A 16,367-nucleotide genomic window follows, 5' to 3' on the forward strand; every position below is an offset into this window, starting at 1 on the left:
GCAAAACAATGACTTTCTCCCACCTCTGTAGACATGTAAGCATATGAGGACATACTATGCATGTCCATATTTCATACAGTCTTTTTGAGCGTATCTATATTGCATTTAACATTTGGAATGCATATAAATGAAAAAATACAAATAATAAAATATATTTTAAATAGGTTAAAATAAGAAAAAAATACAATATCTCTAAATATAGTGTAAATAAATAAAATAAAGTATATAAAAAATATTGTATTATTTACATTACTCTACTCTCATTGGCTGTCTCAGGGCGACGTCAGTGCTACGTGCCTTCCTATTGGCTGCTGGATTGACGCCTATATTGCTGTCTGTCCTGTACACCAGCGGGTGAAGGTGAATCCACCGGCCCGTCTCTCTCCACCCGCCGCTGGAAGCACCCTGTCCACATCTCCTCCTCACTGCACCGGGATCAGCTGCGCTACTCTGAGCCATGTCCATATTCAGCGATGTCCCGCAGGCCCCTCCGGTGGCGGTCTTCAAACTGACAGCTGACTTCAGGGAGGACGGCCACCCGCAGAAGGTGAATCTGGGAGTTGGAGGTAAGAGATGTTAGCCGCTTATGCTAATGCTAAAGCTAAAGCTAAGTTAGCTCGCTGGCGGCGAGACAGCCCGCAAAACTGTGCTGCCAACCGGCTGTGCTTCTTAGCCTCGTTTAGCTTTATAGCTTTGGCTGTCCCCTTGGTACACTTCTGGTGGTATCACGCTATCAAACATTAGCAGCTCTTTGATTTGACCTTCGCTACAAGCTAGCAGTGAAGCTAACGAGCCGGAACACAAATTAGCCTCATGTTGACAGCTCAATATTAATACTCCAGCTGCTAACTGAAATTAAATGGCAATATAAGAAAGCAAAACCTCGTCTTGTGACACACTTTAACTTAGTTTGTCATGATGTGAGACACACAGCAGGTGTCTCATTTACTTGTTCCACTATATCACCGGTGTCCTTGAATGCAGTATTCCCCATTCAACCAGATCATACTAGTGATATGTGTATTTTAATCATTAGCAGGTGCATGACGATTACTGGTTTATTAACCTCTAAAGCAGCCAAATGTCTTGATTCTAATCTTGCCAGTCCTGCTAGTTTTGAAGCTGTCAAATCCTTGTGTGACGGGTGGCAGGGATGATGTCATTAATTAATGCCTTTGCAGGATACCTGAGAAACAACAATTAGTATTGTTGCTATGACATGACAGGGCTGCAGCTGTGCAACTATAACTCAGTGCAAAACACAATATTACCAACATCAGTCTCTCTTGCAAGGTAGGAGGAACTCTTGCACTTCTGGTTCAATACCAAGTTACTTTTGCGATTCAAACAATAGATAACCACAGCAATCCTAAAAAAACAAGGTACTGTTACTGAATACCTGAAAGTGTTCTTCTGTTAACCCAGTGTAAGTTATATATTATTAGTTATTTAGCTATTTATTGCATCAGTTTATATGTAGTATGATCTCAAATATGCACATGTAATCCTGCAGCTTTACAGACAAATGTCATGTCACATGACATTACATAGTTTGTGTGTGTAATGCAATCTTTCTTATAATGTCAGCTAAGGTTGCAGGACATGCAATGTCAAGTCAGGCAAATTAACTCAAACATGTCATGCTGCAACTTGTTTTGCTGTGTGATACAAATGATCATCTTCTATGACTAAACCAGTGTCTTACATTTGTCAAAGGATGAGCTCTGCAGAATCTGCCTGAGGGATTTAACTTTGTGGGTCAGGGACATCTGCTCAGTGTGGGAGGATTTCTCTTACAGTTCACCAGATTGATGCGTTTCACTTTAAAATGTGCAAAACTATATTTACAGAAGACCATGGCCCTGGGAAAACTCCTCTAGACTATTCTTTGTATATCACATTATATGTTGCAGGAAAATACTGCAATGTCAGTTTTTTCTAATATTTTGCAGACATAATGTCAACTAAACAAAAACAACCAGTTTAGTGAATAAAAAGAATGGGAAACAATCAAGTCCAAGAAAAGATGTCAGAATGTCAAAGCGCTGGGTGATATGACAATTTTGTATCGTCAAAACATTTCTTGTGCAAATATTTTTTCTATATCCTATTGGTCACGGTGTCGAAGTGGCTGAAGTTCTTTATAGCAAAATTTACGTCATTTGGATGATACAAAAATACAAAATTAACTTCACCATGTGATTGTTTGATTTGGACAATTTATTTATTGAAATAGGCTCCCAGAGATATGCTGTATTGTCATACATATATTCCAGTACTTTTCTACTGTTGCTGAGTGACCTCACTACCCCATACAGGGTTATTTCAGTCTTATCATGTAACATGGGCTGAGGCCTGAGCTGAACTTTTGCACCTCGTTGCCAAAACAAATGTGTGTGCCCTGAACCAGTTTGGCCTGCATGTAATAAGCTATTATATAATCCTCACCCATGTAACGTAGCCACATACCGTGACTGTAGGTTTGCAGAACACACTCACTGATGCACATACATGTTCTGTGTGATACTGAGAAAAAATATTAGATCAACTAAAGGCATTCAGCAGAGTTTTTATTACTGGTGTTTTTTTTACACCATAAATGTTAGACTTTTATTTTGTTGAGTGAGTTGAGCAAGTAGCAGCTGATATTTTTATAGATTAGAAACATAGATATAGATACATGAGTGTTTCTGGAGTTTCTGGCCTTTTAGCCACCCAGTCCACATTTAACACCCACGGCCACGGGCCATGGCCGTTGGCAGTTTTGACCCTGGACTTGTGTGATCCAATGATCCGAAACCTTTATAGTGTGTCTACAGCTGTGGTCCAGGCCTGATATTTGATACAGCTCTGTACAGGCCCCCATACGGCACAAGGGGGCACAAGTTCCTAAGGAGTCAAATATGTGCAACACACACTTACAGTGGTTCAGTCTGGCGTTGACCTTCAAGGAGGGTATGAAGTGTGTGAACATTACATTTAATCAAACAGTACTGTTCTCTCTCACACAAACTCACTCTCCTTTCCTCTGTCTCTCTGTTTAGCTTTGTCCTGTCAGGCCGCAAGATTTTTGCTATAACATTATGCCTAAACATGAAGGATGATAAAGAAAACGTATTAGATCTTTTCTAAAAAAAACTCTATGGTTGCATATTGCTTTTAGCAATGATAAAGTTTGGGTTTATGCTCAATATTTTTATTGGAAAAAATAAAGTAGCACAGCAATAAATACAAAATATTTTTCATGCAGTACCTCATAATCCAATTTAACCCAAAATCCATCATGTTCTGGATGACTGGAAGCACTTTGTTTGAATAGAGGGTTTTGCATTTTAGTTTTGCAGAGCACAATTTGTTGCAAAAAGCTCTTATTTTTGCATGTTTTTGTCCAGATTAAAATCTAACGGTGACTAATTCTCCCCTGCAGCTTACCGTACCGATGACTGCCAGCCCTGGGTGCTGCCGGTGGTGAAGAAGGTGGAGCGGCTGATTGTGGAGGACAACAGCCTGAACCACGAGTACCTGCCCATCCTCGGCCTGCCCGAGTTCCGCTCCGCCTCCTCCAAGGTCGCACTGGGAGACGACAGCGACGCCATCAAGGACAACAGGGTGAGACACACGCATTAAACTCTGGGTGTGGTGCACACAGTGGTTCAGTATTACCTGAATCTGAAGATGAAGCTGTAGACATGAAGTTGAAGCATACAGAATACAGTGTGTTCTTTTAATTACTTGTGAAAATTTTTTTTAAGAAACACTGCAACAATTTGGGAAACAAGCTTGTTTACCTTCCTCACCAGATGAGATCATATTATTGGTATTTGTTATGGCACATTCTGGATTTAAAGCCTAGCTCAGAACAAATCAATTTTTTTTATTGATTTTACAACAGTAATATGAAAAGGATATGATTATTATATTAATGTATCCATGATGTTTGAATGAGCTGGTTTGTGCTATGACAGAACAACAACAACAATAATAATATATTGCTCCTAATAAATTACCCAACTTTGCTCTTCTCATCAGATCATATTCCACATTCCCAAATTCCACCTACAGGCTACGAAAATAAATAAATAATGAACCATAAAAAGTAACCTTGTAACTAGTGTATTTCCCAAATATTTTCGTTTAAAACAAGATTTTTTTTTTAGCTTCTTTTAAAGTTGTTTATACATAATTTACATAATATTAGAATTAGGTCTGCTAGAGTGATTCCTCCTGTGCTTAATAATATTCTGTATATGGTATTCTGTATATGGTACTAATGGAACTACCAATTAATTCACTGACTAATTACTGACTTATAAGGAATGTTAAATGTTTAGTTGATGCTGAGTCTTTATTATAGATGATTTTTCTTCTTCACAAGTTTTCACAACTGCAAAATCGTAGTTGAACGTCTGCTCTTCACAATATTTTTACATGGATTTAAAACATCTTGGCTGTAGCTTGGATTAAATAAAAAGTAGGATTCTGGGATCTGATAGCTTGTGATGAGCATTTTTTGTTCCTTCTGACATTTTACAGAATTATTTTTTGCTAAATAAATAATAAATGTGAATAGCAGTTAGTTGCAGTAAGTTAGTTTTACTATCTGATTTGTTGCATTTAGTCAGATGTCTGTATTCTCACATTTTGATCCTGTTTTCTCTCCTGCTGTGTCCTCTCTCAGGTGGGAGGGGTCCAGGCTCTGGGTGGGACCGGTGCCCTGAGGATTGGGGCGGAGTTCCTGCGGCGCTGGTACAACGGCGTCAACAACACGGCCACACCCGTCTACGTCTCAGCGCCCACCTGGGGTCAGTAGGTAGCAGAAACTTTGCTGCTGCACTTTACTGCTGCATCCTCCTCACATTTTCAGTAGGAAAAAGGGTGACATTATTTGAGGTTTTGATTATCTGCTGCATGTTCTTCTTCCTCCCAGAGAACCACAACAGTGTGTTTGCTGATGCTGGTTTCAAAGACATCCGGCCCTACCACTACTGGGATGCTGCTAAGAGAGGCCTGGACCTGGACGGGCTCCTGGATGATCTGGAGGTGAGGAGGGACGACTGGCTTTGACTCAAAAAAAAATCAATGTGTACTAATTAGTCTCTCTAGGTGGCTCACCTTATAGGAAGTTGGACATTATTTAGCATTAAAATAAAACTCTAATGGTGGGAATCTAATGTATGTTGAGTGGTAATTTTCAAGTCTGATAAAGAAGAAAAAAGTCAAATTTATTCTAGAGCATTTAAAATCAAGTCACGTTGACCAAAATGCTGTGCAAAAGCGAATAAAATTGCAGTTGAGACAGTAAAAACAAAGTCAACAAACATCATAAAACAACATGAATATGGCAGCTGATGAAAATTGAGCTGTTTTGCTGTAGAAAAGGGTTAACTGTGGGATGTAACAGTCTCACAGCAGCTGACAGCGTGACTAATCTGCAACATGTGACTGAAATTATCCTCTTGTTCTCACTTGGTCTTGTGTCTCTTTGTTTGCCTCTCACATCAATGATAATTGTCACATATTACTGAATAACAACCTCAAGCATCTCCCTAATCACTGTATTGCTACTAGAATGTCCTCATGTGCTATTATGGCTTGTATAATAAAGACCCTGAACATTTGATAATACACCTGGAAATACATGACATTTACCATTGCAAGGATTCGGTTTCAACAGCATTTAGACCCTCAGCAAACATGAAACACTGTCTTTAATCATGATTTCAGTGTGATCTGACGCTTTCTTTCTTGACAGAAAGCTCCAGAACACTCCATCTTCGTCCTCCACGCCTGCGCACACAACCCCACCGGCACCGACCCCAAACCGGAGGAGTGGAAGAAGATCGCAGAGATCATGAAGGTAAGAAGATGCTGTAACTGTAGATTTTCAGCTCACATCCATGTGATTTTGTCTATTGCATGCTATCACTGTTTTACATGCTACAGTATGTACTGTTGCATGTACTAGAATTGATGAGAGAGGGTATTTTTTTTGTAATATTCCCAATCCTTCTTATTAATTGGATACTTACTTCTTTGAACATGTTTTCATTCTTTTTTTTGTCCAAGGGTGTTTTTATATCAAACTGTATTTTTAGGCTTTTACTGTTCTCTTTTTAATATCTTTCTTGTTTTCTTTTTTTGCAGAGGAGGAACCTGTTTGTGTTCTTCGACTCAGCCTATCAGGGTTTTGCCTCTGGCAGCCTGGATAAAGATGCCTGGGCCATCCGCTACTTTGTCTCAGAGGGCTTTGAGCTTTTCGTTGCTCAGTCCTTCTCCAAAAACTTTGGCCTTTACAGTGAGTGCACATGATACACATACAATTAAACACTCATTTGTGCAGTCCTGAGTGGTTTAACCCTCTGAAAACCGAGCAGTTTCAGGGCTCCTGTCACTTTTATTCACTGTGGTCTTGTTATTCACTGCAATATATACACTAAGTCCTGCACCTGTATGGAAACAGCACAATTTAATGCTATAAATGATAAAACGCAAACAAGGCACAGTGAATGTCTTTGATTATTTATTGTAGATTGGGTAAAAATTAATATATATTTTCAGTATTTTTACAAGAGACTGCAAGTGTTACCAATTTTGGAAAAAATGGCTTCACATGTTGAAGTATTCACATTTTTACATATTTTACAAACTCTTCAGTCCTATTTTCACTTAATTTCTGTTTCATGACTTTTTCTCAGCTGAGTCCTTCATGACTTCCCAGCTGCACTGAGGAGAACAGCATTTAATGTTTTTTACAGGATCTAGTTAGGGTAAACAATTACTTTTTGGCAAATTTATTAAAATGGGACATGTGGAATGAAGTGATTTTTTATGTAATACAATTATTTTAAGTCTAAATTTAGGCATTTGTCACACATGATGTGTGAAAGTATTGCTGGAAATTTGAAATTTGGGGAATTATTTAATTTTTTATCAGTTTCTGGCTGTGGTGAATAACAAATTGTTCCACACAGTGTGCGCTTTGTGAAAACAAACATGACTCCTATTCATGTTTCCTTAAGTTGGCCCTCTTCTCTCTGCTGCTGTTTTCAGATGAGAGAGTCGGTAACCTGACCGTGGTCGCCAAGGACAGTGAGAACCTCTCCCGCATCCTGTCCCAGATGGAGAAGATTGTCAGGACGACTTGGTCCAACCCCCCGTCTCAGGGAGCGCGCATCGTCAGCAAGACCCTCAACTGCCCCGAGCTCTTCGCTGAATGGTACGCTCCTCACCTTCAGCGAGTCAGAGAGACATTTAGCATTAACCTCGCTCACCACTGCACCTATTAGCTGATGATTTAAACACAAATTGGAACTGAGAGCTATCTGACATTAAAACATTTTACTGACATTTACTGCTAAGCATGTGAACAAAATATTTGCATATTAACTTGCAACTTTTTAACCAAGCCTTCCTGGAATCACTCCAATATTCCTTTAATCACTTTTCCGCCAAATAGTTCTCTCTTTACTGAGTGATGACTTGACATTTCAGACTAAATCAACCAATGGCAGGTGCACATTTTTAGTTGACACATAGCACACAAATATGCAAAGCATTACATCTTGTGTGAGTAAGTGTAAGTATGATGCTTTACCTCCAGTGAAGTGCACATTAATCTTTTTAAAACTTTCTTTTAAAATATTAAAGCAAATTTTTGCTTTGATAACATTACACTGAACTTGGATTATTTCCACTCCCAACACTCCTACATTTTTAAAGTTTTTTGCTTTATTTCCTTTTTGTCTCCCCCTCTCTTCTCCCCCCCTCTGCTCCTCTCTGCAGGAGTGGTAATGTGAAGACCATGGCAGACCGCGTCCTGCTGATGAGGGATCAGCTGAAGACCAAGCTGCAGGCTCTGGGCACCCCGGGGACCTGGGACCACATCACCCAGCAGATCGGCATGTTCAGCTTCACCGGCCTGAACCGTGAGTGGAAAAACTCACACACAGACTCACAAGTTAAAAATGCTGCAAATATCACGGTTGTTTGGTGAATAATGACACCACACTCAGTGTGTCAGTAATCATCTCACTGATGTTCTGCTGCTAGATTTTGAATAATATTTTTACTCTTACAACAGTGCAGTGTAGATTGGTCGATAGTAAAATATTGACATTTAAAAGATGTTTGTCTGTTTTTTTCATCCAGATGTACTAAAACAGGTACAAAACAAAACCCAAATTTTCAATCAATTCTACCAGTTACGATCATTATCATTTAAACCACTATTTTCAAAATAAAATCCAAATTGAGCTTCTTCAAGGAAGTTGGGTTGCCCTGTTTTATTCCCTATACTTTTTCAAATGAGTAGCAGCTGCTGGATCACTGTTTCTAAAACTTTTTAAGGACTGGAGTCTCAGTGACAGTACGTAATATAATAACAACAGGTCCGTTTTTATGTATAAATTCTCATCCCACCTGCTCCTGTTGACTTTTTTTCTCCAAAATTAATAAAATTGCACATTCATTTTCCTCTTCTGACGGTGTCTTCTGAGGTGTTGGTACCAGGGTGGTAGGGAGGGATAACGGGAGGCACAGAATTGGGTAATGTGTGTTTGACTTCAGTATGCTTGTAGGTTTGACAAACTCCTTTAAACAAAGTTATAAAAAAATATATTGAGTAAAATTTCATGAATCCATGTCCACTGTGGGAGTGCCAGCCTCTAGTCTGCCCTCTCTGAATGCCCTTCTAGTTATTTATGTCACACAATTTTAAGATCTCACTATTTAACTATTATTTTTACTAGAAAACATGTAAAAAACTGTAAAAGATGAGACCCAACTTTAGTGTTAAGGTTTATTGTTGACCTTGTGAATCATAGTTTGACAAAACAAACTCAAACTTACTTTAAACTCTTAACAGACTTTAACAGACGTTTTAGCTTTCAACCTCCAAGCTAAAACTGTTTGCCAGCTGGAGATCAATAATGTGTTTTCTTATCTTATCTCCTGTTTTTTTAATCCGGGAATGAACAGAGTTTCAGTTAGATGTAGTTCTCAGTGTGGATTATTTTTATCGAAAAGACCTAAAATTGTAACAAAGCCTTGGTTCTTCTTCTACTCTCTGGCTGAGAGTCACTGTGTTGTATTGTGTCTTGCAGCCAAACAGGTGGAGTACATGATCAAAGAGAAGCACGTGTACCTGATGGCCAGCGGCCGCATCAACATGTGCGGCCTGACCACCAAGAACATCGACTATGTCGCCCAGTCCATCCACGATACCGTCACCAAGGTCCAGTAGAGGCTGCTCCTGTCCGCCCACTGCCTCCCTCCTGAACACCACAGGAAGCGCCGTCATGTCTGTGCCCTTGTACCCCTCCCCCCGCTCATCCTGGCCTCTGATTGGTTGAACTGCAGCAGTTGAACCAATGGGAGGGCGGATGATTTTCTGTTCTCACTTGAAGGTAAAAAACCCTTTGGGAGGTGCAATGATTTTATGAAGACACTTGAACGCACAAAGCCAGGTCTCTCTGTCAGCAGAGCTCACTACACAAATGTGTCCGAGTCACAGTGTCTCTTTTATGCAGGTCCCTTCATTTTTTTGTGGCATCCAAACAATTTCTGTTCACGAGATATCACTTGAATTTCTGCTTCCTCAGTCGTCAATAGCACTTCAAGGGATTAAATACGCGTATCTATAGTGTCGAACAAAATGCAGTGCAGGAAGGTAATGTAAATAAATGTAATCACTGTAAGAAGTCCTGTTATTTCCTGCAGAAGCACTTAAAGCACACCTGCTTTACTTCAGCTCTGAGCACATAACAAATCAGATAAGCTTATTTTCTTCAGCCTTCAGAAATTATCATTTCAATCACCTAATATTTGTATATGTAATAAATAATCAACTCATCCCAGGACACTTGTTATGCTGAAGTCTAAAGAACGGTTAGTCTCTGTCATGTGACCGTGTTAAAAGGTCACTTAAAGGTAAATGCATGTGCCTGATGTTATAGATTTGCCTTGTCAGACCTGTGCAGCTACGTATAAGATCACAATGTTAGTAAACAAAGCGACTTTGTGCCATCAGTGAACAAAATCACCTCTTTTTGTTTTCTCTCTCTCCGGTGTTCTTTTCTCTCCACCCTGCAGTGCCCTTATTGTGTTACAGAAAGCTTCTGTACAGTCGGTGGTTGTTGTGACCTCAGAGCCTGACACATAATAACCACACTCCCATTATGTGGTGTTGTTTGTAATGGCACACAGCAGTATGTGTGCTCATACTGAAATAAATTATAAACCACAGGAACAACATATTTGCTTTCTGAGTGATTTTTTTAACCCCCAAAACCCTCCAAGGCAGCACAGTTTCTAGAAGGTCTTCATTTATAAAAGTGAGCCCCAGAACTCGTGAAAAAAAACAAGAACGTTCAGATTTGCACATTCATCGTCCCCATAGTTGTGATAAGCTTGCTTTCTTTTTTGCTGAACTCACTGGAAATACTATTTGTGTTTCACTACTTAAATGATAAGTCTGGCAATATGTGCAAAAGTATTTTTGTTGTTATGCTGAAACCTCATAAAAAGACCAGAATAGGGCAGCAGGTTATGGTTATTGTCATTAATCATAATCAATTAATCGTTTAGTGTATAAAATGTAGTGACAAATGTCAATCCCATATTCTTGTCCAGCTTGATGTTTTTAAATGTCTCATTTTGTCCATTGAAAAACCCAAACAAATATCTTGTTTAATTTTTATAAAGACAGAAATTGTTTTAGTTTGTTGACGGTAAGAAAAATACAGAATTTTACTTTTTATTTAGACTTTTAAATGTAAACTAAAGATGTTAAAATGTCTTGTGGAGTTTTTTTTATATTTGTTAATATTGATGCAAAATTCCATCACACACTGCTTTCTATTTACAACTATCAAGTTGTCATACTCTTTCCCAAAGCAGTTCATCTACACATCTTTCCCACAATCTTACCTTTACAAAACAATGAAAATTACTTCTAATCACTTTGTAGCGAACATATCGGCTCATAGCAGAAACGGTGAAAACAAAACTCTTTAAGAACACATCCTGATAAACATCAAACAGATCTGCAGAAGGAAAACATCCATCAGACATCAATCTAATCAACCAGATCCTGCAGCAGAGTCGGTTACTGTCGTTGACCTCAGAGGATGATGCTGATTGGCTGCGGTCGGTGCTCCAATGCAGCAAAGTGACTCAGCAGGTTTGATGTATTGCACCCAGGAGGGATGCTTCCCCCTCAACCCCCTCCGCCTCTTACATTAGCCAATGAGTGGAGCCAGAGAGCACCCCTCCTTTCTCCATCCTCCCCAGCTTACGATGGACCCATCTTTAGAAAGCCAATACTACTGGGAGACGCTGCTCACAGTTACACTTACTACCAACATTTAGGACCTTTTATTTTGATGATTGTGTCCCAAGAAACTTTCTTTTTGTAAGATGGTAAACCCACAAAAACTGTTCAGACATGCTGAGACCTTTAAAACCTCTCATGAAACAAATACTCCTTTATCGCAGATGACCCGCCAAAATAAAAGCATAGCTCAAACAGCAACGTTAATTCTATTGATTATTCTGAGTGGCTTTTCATTAAAAGGCCGATAACGGCTTCCATATCGGTCAGACCTGAAACTTGCCTGCATCCCCCCACCTATCCCCTCCTCCTTCTCCTCCTCTTCCTCTGCTGCAGTGCCACAAATCTGATCCTGCAAACTCAGTCAGACGGAGCCACGCCCGTCCGTCTTGTCCCCTTAACACCATGCAGACAAACAGAAAAAGTCTAGACCTCAGTTCAGGGACACAGTCAGAACGCTGTGCACACACGGGGAGGAAACTGATGGATTGTGGGATGCAAGAAGTCGGTATCAGTACAATCTAGCAGCAGACGCAACCAGAAGAGGAGCAGGACAATTATTAGACATAAAGCACCATACTAAAACATCTGACTGGGATATTATCAGTGTTCAGAATAAACTTCTTTTAATTTTTATCCATGAATTCAAATTCAAAAGCCCAATTAGACTGTAATAACAGTGACTAATACAAAATCATTATTTATAATGTCATTTTACCCCCAGTTTTCCTCAACAAAACATGCATCAGTATAGGTTAATTAATTTGAATATAATTGATATTGAAAAAAAATATTATGAAAAAGTTTAATTGCATCTTGAGCTCAGTGTATCTCTAAGGTAATCTCTCTAGGTAAATTTGTTTTCTGACAGAAAATTTCAGCTCAATCTCCTAAAATTATGGTCCCAAGCAACAAAACAGCACTATTATTTACATTTTGATGTGAATGTAGTTTTTCTTGGTTCACATTTCTTGGTTTTTCTGAGTTTAACTTTCTTTGTTTATCTGTCTTAATGTTTCAAGCAAAGCCTTTTCAAAAAACAAGAAGCACATTTAAAACTGAGAGCATTGAAACATACTCTAGTTGACTTCTGTTGTTCGGTTTATATGGGTTTTTCACTCACAGGAGATGACTTGACTTGTCTTGACAGGTGTCCCAGTAATTCCAGCCAGAATTCACAATACTGGGACAAAAGCAGCTAAATGCAATTCAGCCATCACTCCTTTTATCACACCTTTTTTCTTCATCTTGTGACGGAAATGTCTTCTATGAAAAATGACCTTGTAGGTTAAAAAGAAAACAAACATTTGACTGATTTCTTTTACCTCATTACAGGTGTGACATTGGCTAAATAATAGCTTACTTACTGGTTTTCAGCAGAGTGCTTCACATTAATAACAGTTTTCAGTTTTGCTGTCATACAAGAAGTGCAAAGCATTAGAGAACTGCAGCAAAAAAAGAAGTAAGTGCAATTTATTTATTATTTATATATTTACATTTAATATATTTCTGTAGGCCTACATTCTTTGAAATTTGAAAATCTGCTATTCTACTTTTTGCAAAATGGTTCAGAAATATGGAGATTTAAAAATTGCAGAAATTTAACATGATTTAATCTTGTTATCAATCTTGAATCTAATTTTATATATATATATATATATACGTATAATTGGTTGAGAAGTCACTGGAGAAACTGATGAGTCGTGTTTACATCCGATCGAAGCATCACATCCTGTTGAACAGTTGCTGCAGCCAGAAGCTCACTTTCATTTCACCTCCAATAACGAGAAGCTGGAGAGAATGAGATTCATTCATAATTGAAATGGATGTATTGAAAAGGGCTCAGCTATAAAGAGATGATTATTTAAAGAGGTTCAGCGGTCACAAATCGTGCGATGAATAAAAAACTGAAAGTGAAAATGAAAAGGACGAGCCAAGATTTGTGAGTATTTATATTCAGACAGGCAGCTTCAATCTGTCCGATTCATGTCTGAGCTGCAGTCTGATAGTCCTCTGAGCTTCACAGGGAAAATAATAGGAGGTATGAAAACCCATTTCAGATCACATATCTTCAAACTGTAAAGGTCAGATAGAGAACAATAAGAAAAACAAACACATAGGAGGGTAGTTTCAGGATCAGTGGATACATTATAATGGTGATTGTCACCACAAAGCAGAACAAGCAACATAAAACCTGATCAACTATACAAATTCAATCTGTTTGTTGTTAATTCACAAGGTCAGATTCTTCAGTCAGCCTGCTGTTTGAATATAAAGTGTTCAGCTGCAGTCCAGTTGTTAGGAATCATAGAAAGGGGGACAAAAATGTCCAAATTGGGCCCCTCATCCACACCTACTCAAAAAAAGAAGAAGTCAAAAATCCCCCAGAATTCCAGATTAAAACACCAAGACTTTGAGAAACAACATAGAAAGATTTCCATGCTCTGATCTGGTTTCAAAACATTTTGAGATTTCTGCAATAATTGCAGTTTTTGGCAATTGGATGTCGAGCAATTTAACCCCCTTATTGTGAATCTAGTGTCTCAGCCATCTATCCTCTGAGTGCTCTAGGTCTCTAGTTTGTGGTTGTAAAGTTTAATGAGGCTGTGATGATCCTGGAGGTCACAGCAGCTCATTTTATACACTGAGCTCAAGTTTCACTGACTAACATCATCACACGAGGAAGATTTGGCGTCTCAGCTTTCCATTCATACCCGACTTGTGCAGTTCACAAACTGTTTAGGGACTCCGGGTGCAGAAAAAATGTAAATAAACCATTGTGAAAAAATGCCTTTTTATCCCCTTGCCAAAATTTTGCTTGTTTAGAGTGTTATTTATCCCCAGTAGTAGTACCAGTATCTTCACTTAAAGCTGAGCTGGCTTAAGTTTGCTTTACATTTTGTATTTTCTACACATCTGACCCCTACTTTTATGTAAAAATGGTTTCAGCTGCATGGTTTTCACAATAACAGCGGGGTCGGGAATCAGATGACAACCTGAAATGCGTTTTAATGAAAACAATACATTTATTTATCATGTAAATCCATAAAACTTCTTAACGTCTTGTCAGTGATATAAGTCAGTAAGTAAACTGTTGAACATGATTGTCTTTAGGGGCCAATCATAAACCTCTGCATGGGGCCCCCCGTGGGGGGGCCCCCATGACCCACATGATTGTAGGATCATGTGGGTCATCTGGATCCTTTAGCTGTGATAAAACGGAGAGAAATTTTTTTTTTCTGACATCCTGAAACTAACTTACAAAAACTTTTGATGCAAATAATCCACTGATGTTTAAAATATAATTGAATGCTGTTGCTTTAAAACTTGCTTTCATTGTTAGTAAGGGCCCGAACCTGGAAATATCCACAAACTTTAGGCCACGTTATGGACTTCGATATGTGTGCCAATTTATAATTTAGAAATTTTTTAAAAACTGACATCCAGACACAATCTGGATATAAAACGCTTGTTTATACATAAATAAAAGGCAAAAAGAAGAAGAATGCATTTCTACACCAACATGTTAGACTACAGATCTAATTGGCAGGTAAACAAGCATTAATCAAGCAACCTTTCAAAGTAAAAGCATGAACACAAAGCAGCCAGTTGACTTCTGCTCTTTTGAAAATGTCCCCAGTGCAGTTTGGAGCAGTATGTACAAAAAACAGCAACATCTTTGGTGTCTTCCATCCAATTCCTTCAGCTCCGTGGGAGAAGTGATCACATGAGCAGGGTATATAGTGTATAAAAAACTAATTATTTTTTTCTACAAACATTTTACATTCGCAGTCATTCCTTTTATTTACAAGCATCAGCATGAAAAACCTGTGAAGATGAGAAGCTACAGTGTAATGCATATTGCCAAAGCTGTTTTGTTTTGTGTTCAGTTATTCCTGGTGATGGGCCCACTTTACAGCGGGGTGTGTCTGGAGTGTTTGGTCTTTCAGATAAAACTCTGATAGTCGTAGTTCACCAACCAAATCCTCTTCACAAACGACTTAAAGAACCATCAGATGATGGAGTGTTCAGGTCCGATCACACAAACTCTCTGCTAGGTTTTCACCAGTGGCTGCTCTGAAATGTCCTCTGGTGTCTTCTCTCCTTCGCGGGATTTTTTCCTCTTCTTGTGACCTGAAGAGAAAAAAACATATTGACAGTTAATGACAGGTTTAATTACAATTCTGTTAATTTTTGAGACTCTGGGATGAACACAGTGACTGAAAAGTGTGTTTGAAATTAATTAAATGCAAAGTATGTCATTTCTGCCTCATGAAGTGAGGAAGTATTGTAGGATCATGTGGGTGGCTTCTTCCACTTATCCAGGGCCAGATCGTGGGGGCAGCAGACTAAGCAAGAAATTCCAGATGTTCCTCTCCCCAGCAATGTTTTCCAGCTTTTCCCGGGGGACACTGAGGCGTTCCCAGGCCAGGATATATATATATAATCTCTCCAGCATGTTCTGGGTCTGCCTCAGGCCTTCTTACCAGTTGGACATGCCCAGAAAACCACCCAATAGGATCCTGATCAGATGCCTGAACCACCTCAGTTGGCTCGTTGGGATGCAAAGGAGAAGTGGCTCTACTCTGAGTTCCCTCTGGATGTCTGAACTCCTCATGCTACCTCTAAAGCTGAGGGACACCAGCACCCTCCTGCAGCTAGACCCCGGAGGGCAGCTCGCTATTCTTAGACCATGGTGCTTCGCCTGAAAACTCATCATGGAGGCGCCACCCAGTAGGCTGACTCAGTGCTGACCCGTGGGTTCATGGGTTGTTGTCTTCTTCGTTTAAATCACCACCTTGTTAGGGTGTTACCCTCACATACTTGACAGTCATACATCAGAGTTCTCTGGAAGGTGATTTTCACACCAAACTAAAAGTCAGTGGCTGCCTTGTAAGTAGGAAATATAATCAGAAACTTTCTAAACTGTTGTTATTTGTGTCCAGGTGTATGCTTTGCATCTAGAGAGACAAAAAATAGAGAGTACAAAGTGGGCAAGTTCAAATCACCAATGTGTGATTGAAATGCTGGAGCGTGG

At 39.2% G+C, this 16,367-nt stretch overlaps 2 protein-coding genes across 2 annotated transcripts in view; one reads left to right on the forward strand and one right to left on the reverse strand.

The window, feature by feature from the left end:
- The first annotated feature begins 348 nt into the window (after window positions 1-348).
- On the forward strand, window positions 349-10,251 carry LOC131970778 (aspartate aminotransferase, cytoplasmic-like). Its single transcript, XM_059332226.1, has 9 exons — window positions 349-566; window positions 3,428-3,609; window positions 4,679-4,802; window positions 4,928-5,040; window positions 5,753-5,857; window positions 6,145-6,295; window positions 7,051-7,216; window positions 7,783-7,925; window positions 9,102-10,251. The coding sequence occupies exons 1-9, from the start codon at window positions 458-460 to the stop codon at window positions 9,239-9,241; spliced, it is 1,233 nt and encodes a 410-aa protein (XP_059188209.1). The 5' UTR covers window positions 349-457; the 3' UTR covers window positions 9,242-10,251.
- A 3,205-nt stretch (window positions 10,252-13,456) lies between these two features.
- Window positions 13,457-16,367, reverse strand: part of LOC131970684 (metal transporter CNNM1-like) — a 21,768-nt gene continuing 18,857 nt past the window's right edge. The window contains exon 10 of the mRNA XM_059332114.1: window positions 13,457-15,463. Within this exon, the coding sequence (XP_059188097.1) occupies window positions 15,384-15,463 (80 nt within the window). The 3' untranslated portion in view covers window positions 13,457-15,383. The remainder of the gene's footprint in view (window positions 15,464-16,367) is intronic.

The sequence above is a fragment of the Centropristis striata genome, chromosome 1 (assembly GCF_030273125.1).
Source record: "Centropristis striata isolate RG_2023a ecotype Rhode Island chromosome 1, C.striata_1.0, whole genome shotgun sequence".
Lineage (NCBI taxonomy): Eukaryota > Metazoa > Chordata > Actinopteri > Perciformes > Serranidae > Centropristis > Centropristis striata.

What these genes read in the sequence shown, in the direction of transcription:
- LOC131970778 (XM_059332226.1), top strand. Translation starts at nt 458, where the DNA reads ATGTCCATATTCAGCGATGTCCCGCAGGCCCCTCCGGTGGCGGTCTTC. An exon ending in ACGCCATCAAGGACAACAGG is followed by an intron (nt 3,610 to 4,678) that starts GTGAGACACACG and finishes GTCCTCTCTCAG; the next exon opens with GTGGGAGGGGTCCAGGCTCT. An exon ending in CCCGAGCTCTTCGCTGAATG is followed by an intron (nt 7,217 to 7,782) that starts GTACGCTCCTCA and finishes TCCTCTCTGCAG; the next exon opens with GAGTGGTAATGTGAAGACCA.